General features: G+C 59.0%; 2 protein-coding genes across 2 annotated transcripts; one reads left to right on the forward strand and one right to left on the reverse strand.

The window, feature by feature from the left end:
* The first annotated feature begins 168 nt into the window (after window positions 1-168).
* On the forward strand, window positions 169-3,795 carry GGS23DRAFT_611862 (aldo/keto reductase). Its single transcript, XM_051520444.1, has 10 exons — window positions 169-562; window positions 637-668; window positions 730-961; window positions 1,041-1,083; window positions 1,207-1,707; window positions 1,774-1,914; window positions 2,002-2,121; window positions 2,208-2,384; window positions 2,445-2,531; window positions 2,761-3,795. Exons 1-10 carry the CDS (start codon window positions 549-551, stop codon window positions 3,127-3,129), a joined length of 1,716 nt encoding a protein of 571 aa, XP_051370038.1. The 5' UTR covers window positions 169-548; the 3' UTR covers window positions 3,130-3,795.
* Window positions 3,796-3,944: 149 nt separating this feature from the next.
* On the reverse strand, window positions 3,945-6,567 carry GGS23DRAFT_146588 (uncharacterized protein). Its single transcript, XM_051511310.1, has 3 exons — window positions 5,821-6,567; window positions 4,147-5,756; window positions 3,945-4,037 (listed from the first exon to the last, which is right to left on the reverse strand). Exons 1-2 carry the CDS (start codon window positions 6,450-6,452, stop codon window positions 4,412-4,414), a joined length of 1,977 nt encoding a protein of 658 aa, XP_051370039.1. The 5' UTR covers window positions 6,453-6,567; the 3' UTR covers window positions 3,945-4,037; window positions 4,147-4,411.
* Window positions 6,568-9,577: the final 3,010 nt, after the last annotated feature.

Here is a 9,577-nt window from a genome sequence, read left to right on the forward strand (position 1 = left end):
TCCGAAGTCCAATATCCAGGATCGTTATTTAAGAGTGCGTATTGGTTACGACGGCAGCTCTACGCGCACCCCCGATGGGTAAGAGATACTTATGTCGACGTCAACAATAAGACGCGGGGTTCCGAGCGAAGCTGACCACCCCTTCAAGCTGACCGGTCCCACGTCAAGAAGCAACAGTCTCCGATCTTCGCATCGCATGGCTTATCCTGAGAACTCCCTCCGGCAGTTCTCCCCGTTATGACCAAAATCCTGCCTACGTTTCGCATGCCGGCAGAGCCAATCTCCGGTCGGACACTACAGCATCTCATATATAGCCATCATGAGCCTTATCTCTTGTCGCCATTTACCCATAACCGTGTTGATTATCGTTAAAGAATCCCTAGTCCCCTTGCTGCTCATCGTTCTATTATATCCGCCGTAGTCATATAATAACCCTGTATGGTATCGGGACATCCCCGGCCTGCATCCTCGCTATTCATATACATTGTATCCAGAAAATCGCCTCCCCTTGTTCCTTTGGCACCCCTCGTGTCCGAGACCGAACAGCCATGGCCGGCCACGTGTGAGCGCAACATATCCAATGCTCACCACGCGTCCAAAGATGCTTTTCTAACCTGTCCTTGCTCCTACTCCCAGGAACATGATGGATGACTGCTTGATATCGAACCGTTCGTCCAAGCAACACCGCGTGCAGCAGCTCTGCATCACCCCTAATTATTAGCGTTTCAGTGCCGCCGGTCACTCTCAAGTCCGCTCTCCGGCTCCTCGTCTCCCAGGGCGCCGCTACGCAGAAACCCTTCATCGAGCACGTCCAGGCTAGATTTCGGGAGAATCCACCTCGATTCAAAAATCCTGATGATCTCTTCGTGGCGGATGGCGTCGTCACCCAGACGTGCCTGGATTACCTTGCGCAGACGAGATGCGTATTCTCGTGCAAGCTAGCCAGAGAAGCGCTCCCTTAGTTAGTGAAATGGCCCTTGGCTGCTCCCCGACCCTATGCAGTAAAGAGAACTGTGCTCAGAAAATCGTCGTCGTCGCAGTCTCGGGCATTTCGTTATGGCTATCCCGCGAGCTCAGGTCACGGTGCGTAAATTCTCTAGTTAGCCAACCAACGTCTGCCACCCGTCATCCTTCGCCTCCTCGCTTAGGCTCCCTCGCACCCCTTACGCACGTACATCCTGCGGGCACTCACCCACGGCGCTTCAGTGGTCCGAGAACAGCGAGCTCGCGGCGGTCCTCGCGACGTTCGACGGCGACCTAGTGCAGGCGATCCAGGCGCTCAAAGAATCGCGGCCCTCGCCGGGCCCGGAGCTCCTGCGCTCGCTGACCAGCCTCCTCTACAGCCTAGAGGTCTGCGCGGTGTACTGCGCGGCCATCGCGCCACAAGACAGCCGGCGGCCCGCGCTACCGTTCCCCTTCGCGCGCGGCCGGCGGCAGGTCCGCGACATCTTGGAGATGCTATCCCCGGGCCGCGACAGCGCCCCGCTGGCGCACGAGCCGGACGCGCCGGCCGCGCGCGCCGCCGAGAGCGCGCCGCCGGCGCTCGAGACGTTTCGCCTGGGCCGGCTCGACGCGCCGCGGCTCTTCACCGGGCTGTGGCAGGTGTCGTCGCCGCTGTGGGGCGCGGCCAGCGCGCGGGACCAGGAGGCGGCGCTGGCGCGCGCGGCCGCCGCCGGGTTCGCCGCCGCCGATATGGCGGACCACTACGTACGTGTCGCTCACGCGCGCAGGCGGGCGAACGGGCGGAATCTAACGCGCGGGGGGCTCGTCTAGGGCGACGCGGAGCTGATGTACGGCGAGTTCAGGCGCAAGCTCGCGCCCGAAGACCGGAGCAGGACGCTCGCGGCGACGAAATGGGCAAGCATCCCCCTCCTCTTCACTCCTCATTCTCGGGGCAGGGCTGCGAGTCGTAGTGTCTGCGGCGGCAGGCTCGGCTATCCTGGGCCAGGATACCCCTACGACTCCCTCAGACTACGAGGCGCTGATTCTCGCCCGCTCTAGTGCGTCTTCTCACCGCTCCCCGGGCCCGTGACCCCGGCCTACGTTCTCGCCGCCGTGAGCGAGCGGTCGCGCCGCCTGGGATGCGGACGCATCGAGCTGCTCCAGTTCCATTGGTACAATGTACGCGCCCCTCCCCATTCGCGGCCTCCTTCCCAGCGAGGATGTTTCTCGCCTTGCCACGGCCACGGCGCTCACCTAACGTCTAGTACGCGGACGAGACGTACCTCGAGGTGCTAGTGGAGCTGGTGCGTCTGGCGAGGGCGCAGCCAGCGCTCGTCGCTGAGATCGGCCTGTGCAACTTCGACTCGGCGCACGTCGAGGCCGCGTGCGAGCACCTCCTCGCGGCGACGGGCGAGGTCGGCATCGTGTCGAACCAGGTGCAGGTGAGCCCCTTGCACGCCCCCCTCCCTCCCCGCTGCCTGCCCTAACCCGCACGCATCCAGTTCTCCCTGATCGACGCGCGCCCGCTGCAGAAGATGGTCCGCGTGTGCGAGAAGTACGGGTTGAAGCTCCTCACGTACGGCTCGCTCGTAAGCGCCTCCCCGGCTCCGTTTTCTCTTCTTCAATCCTCAGTAACTACCCGTCACGTTACTAACTCGTATAGTGCGGCGGCTTCCTCTCCGACCGCTGGCTCGGCCAGCCCGCGCCGGAGCCCTACCGGGAGTCGGAGCCGCTGACGCCCTCGCAGCGCAAGGCATGTCCCCCTTTTCTCCCTCGTCTTTCTCACACGCCCCCGTTAACTCTCCTTCCCGCCCGCAGTACCTCGACGCGATCCTCGCCTGGGGGGGCTGGCCGGCGTTCCAGGCACTGCTGGCGCAGCTCGCGGCCATCGCGCGGCGGCGCGCGGCGCCGCTGGCCGCTGTGTCCCTCGCTTGGGTCCTGCGGCAGCCCGCGGTGGGCGCGGCGGTCGTCGGCGGCGTGCGGCAGGCCTCGCGGCAGAGCGAGTATCTCGACGCTGGCCGCCGCGCCGTCGCGCTCGCCCGCGAGCTCGCGCCCGACGAGATCCGCGCCCTCGACCGGCTCGCGCTGGACGCGGGCCCCGGGGACGGGGACGACGGCAAGGGCGCCCGGGCCGCGGCGTTTTACGCCCGCATGGGCGACTGCGGGAGCGAGTACCGCGCGCTGTGAGAGCGGGGGCGGCGGTGCGGCGAGGAGGGGGTGGATGTGGTAGGTGGTAGGTAGGTGGAGGCGTGGTGCGGCACGGTGTAGCTGGATACGCTCGGGTTCGGGACATAGATACACGGCAATGTAAACCGGCAGGCCTGCACGCACGAAATGCCGCTCACTCGGTCCAGTGCCGCGGAGATTACGCCATCCGGGCCGACTCTCGTTGCCTGCGCGTATTCGCAACTTAGCGTGCCGGGCGCTGCGGGATCCGGGCCCGGGTCCGTGGGTTCGGAAATCGGGCCTGGTCTCCTTAATTCGCGATCGCTATGCTCTCTAGCAGGGATCAGGGGTTCTCCCTCTCCCGCCCCGTTCCCACCCTCCTCTCTTTTTATCTTCGCACGTACGTTAAGATAGATAGATGGATGGATGGATGACAGCAAGGGACGGACCCTTCCCGCTCGGGCGGTAGTCTGTATCCATAGTCCCTGCGCCAGGGTGCGTGTATGTGCCCATGCAACGTTTGACAGGCGATGGGGTCGTCCGCTATGGCCCTTCCTTACGGACTAGAGCAACGCGTCAGGACATGTCTGTGTATATGCTCTGTATATATATATATATTAGTATTGGGCCCAGCACCGAGAAAAATATCGATCGATTAACTCACACGCCGTCTCTATGTGTCTGCACATAGACAATTGCGGGGCCGGTGGAGGAATACATTCACACATACCGTATCCCTTGCCTGTCCTCCCGCGTCGGACACGGACTCAAGTCTCGTTCCGCGCGTCTGGTTCGCTGCCGTAGGCACATCACGCAGTTAGACTGACGCGTGTGACAGAACCTCAGCGAGATGCTCGTCCGTCGAGCGATAGCGAGGCAGAGGGGAGGAAAGGGGGGCGTAGGGGGTTTGCAAAGAGCTGTAGCAATATCTTGATCTATTAACACATAAACAAACGGAGCGCGCAAGGCAAAGCAGCGGTATACCGTCTCGTACGCCCGGGGGAGCGTCGAATTTGGGATTGGAGTTTCGATACGTACAGGCCCGTCTCGGGGATGAATTCATACTCGCCCTCGCACGCATACACACATACACAAATGCTGTAAAAAGACACGTCTCGTCTGGTTTGGCCTTGCCCTCTCTCCCCCTCTCCCTTCTCTTCTTGCTTTTTCTTGTAAAAACGCCCGTGTATAAAGGAACCGAGAAGGGAAAATAAATGAATAATCGCCGACCCTGTAGAAAATTTGGTTGCATTTTTCGGTTGGTTTTCTTTTGTCCCTAGCCTCTTCCCGTCTGGTTGCTCTATCAGTCCATATACATCGGCTCGGTCACGCCCTGTACGACCGCGGCCCCGTAATCGCCGTTATTCATCATCGCGTGCCCGTGAGCGTGCATTCGTGCCGGCATCGAGGTCGCGGCGACGTTGACGTTGTTCATGTTCTGCATCGTCTGTCGTACGTCGACGATGCCCCCTCGGCCCGGTGCCGCGCCGTTCATTGCGAACCGCGCGTTTTGCATCTGCTGTTCGCGGCCCCGCGTCCGCGGCATCTCGAGCTGCTGCTGCTGAAGGGTCTGATGCTGCTGTTGCGTCGGCAGCGGCTTCGTGATGATGGGCGTGATAGGTGTGAAGCTTTCGTCGTCCTCCATCTCCGCATCGGCATCTTGATCACTGTTGTCCTCCGTCTCGATAGATGCGCTAGGCGCCGTGACCACCGTCGTCACGGGCTGAATGTCGGTCTGCTGGATGGTTGTCGGCGTGGGGACGGATCGCTGCGGTTGCGGTGGTTGTTGTTGCGGGTTTGCTGCGGCGGGTTGAGACGGAGGAGCTGGTGTAGGGTTAGAGGTGGTGCTCGTCGGAGTGGGCGTTGCTTGCTCGAGCGACCGCTGTCCAGCCATACCGACTCCCCTCGTCGAGACGATGACAGACTTCCACCGGTCAATAGCGCGAGAAACTACAGTGTCGAGGTCTACATGGCGATCTTCGGTGTGAAGGCCAACCCCCTGACGACCCTTATAACCCATGTCTAACAAGTACGAGAGCAGTGACTGCTCTATGGGGAACGTCGTTGGGGTGACTATCCTAAATTCCCTCGGCTGCTGCAGACGATTAAGCTGGTCAATCTGGGTCTTGAGGTTCGCATTTTCTTGTTTGAGTAGATGCTGGCTTTCTTTCAGCTTCTCCACATCCTTCTGCTTCCTCCCCACGCTCCTCGCCAGCTCGAGGCCCCAGAGTTCCGTTTTCCTCTGCGCAGGGAGTTGCTCCCAGACGTTGTAGGCCGACTGTAGATGTTCGCGGACCTGCGCCTCGAGCGCAGCCGCTGCCCCTTCCGCCTTCTTCACGCTCTCGCGCACATCCCGAGGGGCGTGGTTCTCCGAGGGCGGGAACGTCAGATCTTCGCTTGACGCCGTCGTTGCCATAGAGCACGTCACCCTCCATCTCCTGAACTCTTCCTGGAAGTATGTCTGTAGGGCGTCGAACTGCTTCTTCGCCGGGGGTTGTATAGACCACGAAGTCGGCGTCGGATGCGGTGTGGAGGAGAAGAGCGTAGGCGGGGCCTGCAGGCACTGCAGGGTGAGGGCGGGAAAGTCGAGAGAGAGGGGATCGAAGTCGAAGGGGAGAGAATCCATGTCGATTTGTTGCCTAATCAATCAACGTGTCCGTTAGCACCGACAAGACGAGGGCGGCTAGATTCGGGTGACGGTGAAGGCCTTACTTGGCAGCTCGCCACGAGCTGAGCAGTTCCCGGAGAGCCAATTCGGCAGCCCTCGCCGTGTCCATAGCATCGACAAGCTTCTGCCTCGCATCCAATTGGGATTTTTGGACGGTCCTGCTCGGTGCACGCTGCAGCCCAGGCCGCCGGGACAAGTCCTGGCCGGCGCCCTCGTCGAAGCTACTCTTCAATTCCCCATTCCTCGTAGGTATATCGTTGATCACACCGGTGCTCTCCCACGTCGGCTGGAAGGGATACTTAGCCGTCTGCTTATCGACGACGAACTGGCCATCCTTCGGCATCGCGGAGGGCTTTACGCCGCCGGAGTCGGTGCCGGGGCTCCTTCTCGAAGACGCCGTCGGTGTGCCCGGGGCGGAGCCGTTCTTCTGGTGAGCGAGGGAGCCTCTCGGCTGCCTACGGGTGATGCTCCCTCGCATCTTCCGAATGGCGTCGACGTCGTGGATGCCATCGGGCGGCTTGGGGTTCTTCTCTTTGATGTAGAGATCCAGATGTCGGCCGAGGGAAGAGGAGGTAAACGCCTGGCCGCAGTAGGGGCAGTTCCTGTCTTTCGGCGCGCTGGCCTTGTGGGCGCCCGGCGACTCGGCGCCCACGGTGGGATTAGGCCCTTCGGACATGGCGCGGGGGGAGGCTCGCAGGGAGATTGGGCCGGGACGAGGTGATGGGACGGTTGCTATCTTAATCGGCGGCGGGCAACGAACAGACGCGAGGCAGGACGGGATGGCGAATTAAGGCTGTATAGGGGGGGAGAGGGAGAGGGGAGAGAAACAACCGGTATATCATCAGCGAGCGCCCCCAAGGAGCATCCCCATTCAGATCTCATCCAGGAAGGAGGCGCCGGAAAGGGATGCTGGCAAGGAGTGGAGAGCGAAACAATGGCTGGGTCATCTACGTCGGAGGGTTTCCTGGGCGAAGAGAAGAAGAGGGATTCGCAGCGGGTTTTCCTCACGAGCGTGGTGTATACATATTTGTTTCTCTCTCGACCTTCCGGACGACATGTTTTTTTTCTGGGGGGGGATTTTCGCTTTTAGGGGGTCAGGGGTAGGTCACTTTTTTTTTTACGACGGACAGGTACCTCTGTACCGCCCAGACAGCCCGTACCTCCGTAGAGTACACACGCCTTAGCGCCGAACTGAGCCCCGGCACAACGTTGGTGAACTCTGGAGGATCTTGGTAAGGGTGGTTCAAGATTGTCGGTGGCTCAAGATAGTCGGCGAGGTACCAGCTCGCGGTCGGTGATCAGTACGCTGCGTACCCGTCGCCGTCGCTGCGCTGTACTGGTCTCCGCGAGCACACGCCGCGAGACTCTCGCCGCCGCCACGCCCCGGGTACCTTCTGGGTGCTCTGTAGGTACGCGACTTGGCCCACCCCGGATACCTACCTAGGTAGCCTGCTATCTCGTACCCATGACGCCCTCCCTTTCCTTGACCCAACGTATGTCGCACTGTACCCCAGAGGCCAGCGGAAACACGGCCTACCTCAGGTGCTTGTCGCTTCTCAACTACAGGTAGGTACCTATGCAGCTGCATTTGGCGGATAATTCCAGGCAGAGGTACATGGGCGTATACCTGTCTGGCCCTGGTGCCGCCGTACTCAGGCACTCGTACACAGTACACGGGCAGGGGAGGGCAGCTATACACCTACCTACCATCCATTCAAAGCTGTGCCCCGTCCGCGCGCGGCAGTGGGAGAGGAGCCTCCCTTCTGGAATCGACGACTTGGGAGTTCAGCCGGGTCGGAAACGGTGGACACCGCTGTGGCTTGGGGGTCTCAGACGGGTACATACACACGGCGAGCTATACACACCTACCTGTACATATACACACAGTACTATCCGTCGCGGTTCTGTTCCTCTTCTGGCTGGCTGCCTATTCGGTATGTGCCATACTCGTAAGCCTGGGCATATTATCCAGCGAGAGGGAATGCGGCAGGCTGGCAGATTGCGTAGGGTCGGTGGTAGGGAAGACAGGTAGGGACAGGTACCTAATGTACGGAATGTTATAGGTCATATGCGTATGATGTATGGTATTTCCTGGACTCATTACAGATTACAGCAGGCCAGGGTGCCGGGGCGGGTGGTATTCCGTATTCCGCAATCTGTGGCTATTCTATTCGGAGACGATATATGCAAACTAATAGGGACGACAATAATCAACAAGCCTCCCCGAGTCGCTCCCCGAGTCGCTCCCCTCCCCAGTTCGGCCAGCCTTTCATATTCCTGGCATGCCCGTGCATGGGAACGCGCATAACTGGATGCAGACAGGCGGTAGCGCACCTCCTGGACCGAGCGTCGACGGATGTGGATGGCGATGCTACCCAAGTAGGCCACTTTCTAGGGAGGCAGCATCGCGGCCGGGCAGGCGTTCAGACCCAGTACCGGATGCTCCGCCGTCTTGTCTTGTCTAGATTCGACGAAGAACATTCTCGTCCGCGTCTACCCGTCTGTCTATCTACCTACCTACGGCTTGGCTGGCTGGCTGGATCGACGGATGGATGGATGGATGGATGCAGTACTCATACCATTACCGCCCTACCTACCACCTACCTACCTATTATGAGTAGTTATTTACGTAGGTATGTATGTGCATCTCCCTGCTCCTCCGTCGACTTGGTCGAATCCATCCATCCAAACCAGCCAACCAACCAACCAACCATGCCTTACCTATCTCACTACCTGCACACAGGGCTTCCCTCGCCCCCCGTTTCCTGGCTGGCGGGTTCCCAACGCACCGGGCAGTATTCCTACTGTATATCCAATTTTATACACGTAAATCTCTACCAAATCCCTACCAAGTAAGTCACCCTAGGATATTGTGTGTATACCTAGGTACCTACCTACGTAGGAACGCTCGTAGCAGGTGTACCGTAGGTCGGGGGCATATTAAATAGAGCGATTGACATAGGCAGCTCGTCTAGTCGCGAGATCCCACCATCTGATAGGTTGTTCGTGCCGCATATAGCACGCGATGCTTGTCGGCCGGGAGAATCGAATAGGCTAGTAAAAAAAAGGGAGAAGGATGATGCTGCTGCTACTGCTACAAATCAGGCATGCCTTGCGAATCACCTCTAGGACGTGTTGTCATTCTCCCGGATCGCGCGGCGCAAGGAGGGTAATTTGGTTTAGGTTCCCATCCCATGCTCACCGAGTTACTCGGGATGTCTGGGAAATAGGTGTACAGGCTGGGTGCCTAAGGTAAGAGGTAGATAATTACTAGGTAGGATGTCCTATATGCATAGACCTATAGAAAGGCCGATCACAGCGTGGGTGCAATCGTATGTCATTATATAGGTACGTTAATAGATGTTATTCATGTTAGTTATTGTTTTTCTACATTGCGCCCCTACAGTCATCATATCACACTTACAACCATCACTAGCACTACGAACCTCCCAAGCTATATTACGAGTATATACAAGAGTAGACCCGCAGCAGCCATATGGGCTGAGGACCCTGTCAGACTTGGGTGTTCTGTCGTATTTGATGTACCCATGAATTACTTACGCAATGCGATATCCTAGAGGGATCTAGCATAGATGCATGTCTGAGGAAATGGGTATGTATTTAAAGGACTATCTATGTATACGTTCACTATAGTACGGGAGCGTCTCCACCTCTAAGGAGTGTGCGTAATGGCGGTTCACTTTCGTGGCCTCGCTGCCTTAATTATCAGGCATGCGAGACGTGTTGAAAGCTGAACCTACCTTTGATCAATTGAAGGTGTAAAAACTGAACTGCTAAAAG

Source organism: Durotheca rogersii (genome assembly GCF_024521655.1).
Source record: "Durotheca rogersii strain YMJ 92031201 chromosome Unknown GGS23scaffold_18, whole genome shotgun sequence".
NCBI lineage: Eukaryota > Fungi > Ascomycota > Sordariomycetes > Xylariales > Xylariaceae > Durotheca > Durotheca rogersii.

Excerpts from the sequence above, each read along its gene's own strand:
- GGS23DRAFT_611862 (XM_051520444.1), top strand. Across the intron at positions 1,915-2,001 it reads GCAGGGCTGCGAGTCGTAGT|TGCGTCTTCTCACCGCTCCC; the intron begins GTCTGCGGCGGC and ends CGCCCGCTCTAG. Across the intron at positions 2,385-2,444 it reads TCGTGTCGAACCAGGTGCAG|TTCTCCCTGATCGACGCGCG; the intron begins GTGAGCCCCTTG and ends GCACGCATCCAG.
- GGS23DRAFT_146588 (XM_051511310.1), bottom strand. The coding sequence starts at position 6,452 with ATGTCCGAAGGGCCTAATCCCACCGTGGGCGCCGAGTCGCCGGGCGCC. Across the intron at positions 5,757-5,820 it reads AGCTCGTGGCGAGCTGCCAA|ATTGATTAGGCAACAAATCG; the intron begins GTAAGGCCTTCA and ends ACGGACACGTTG.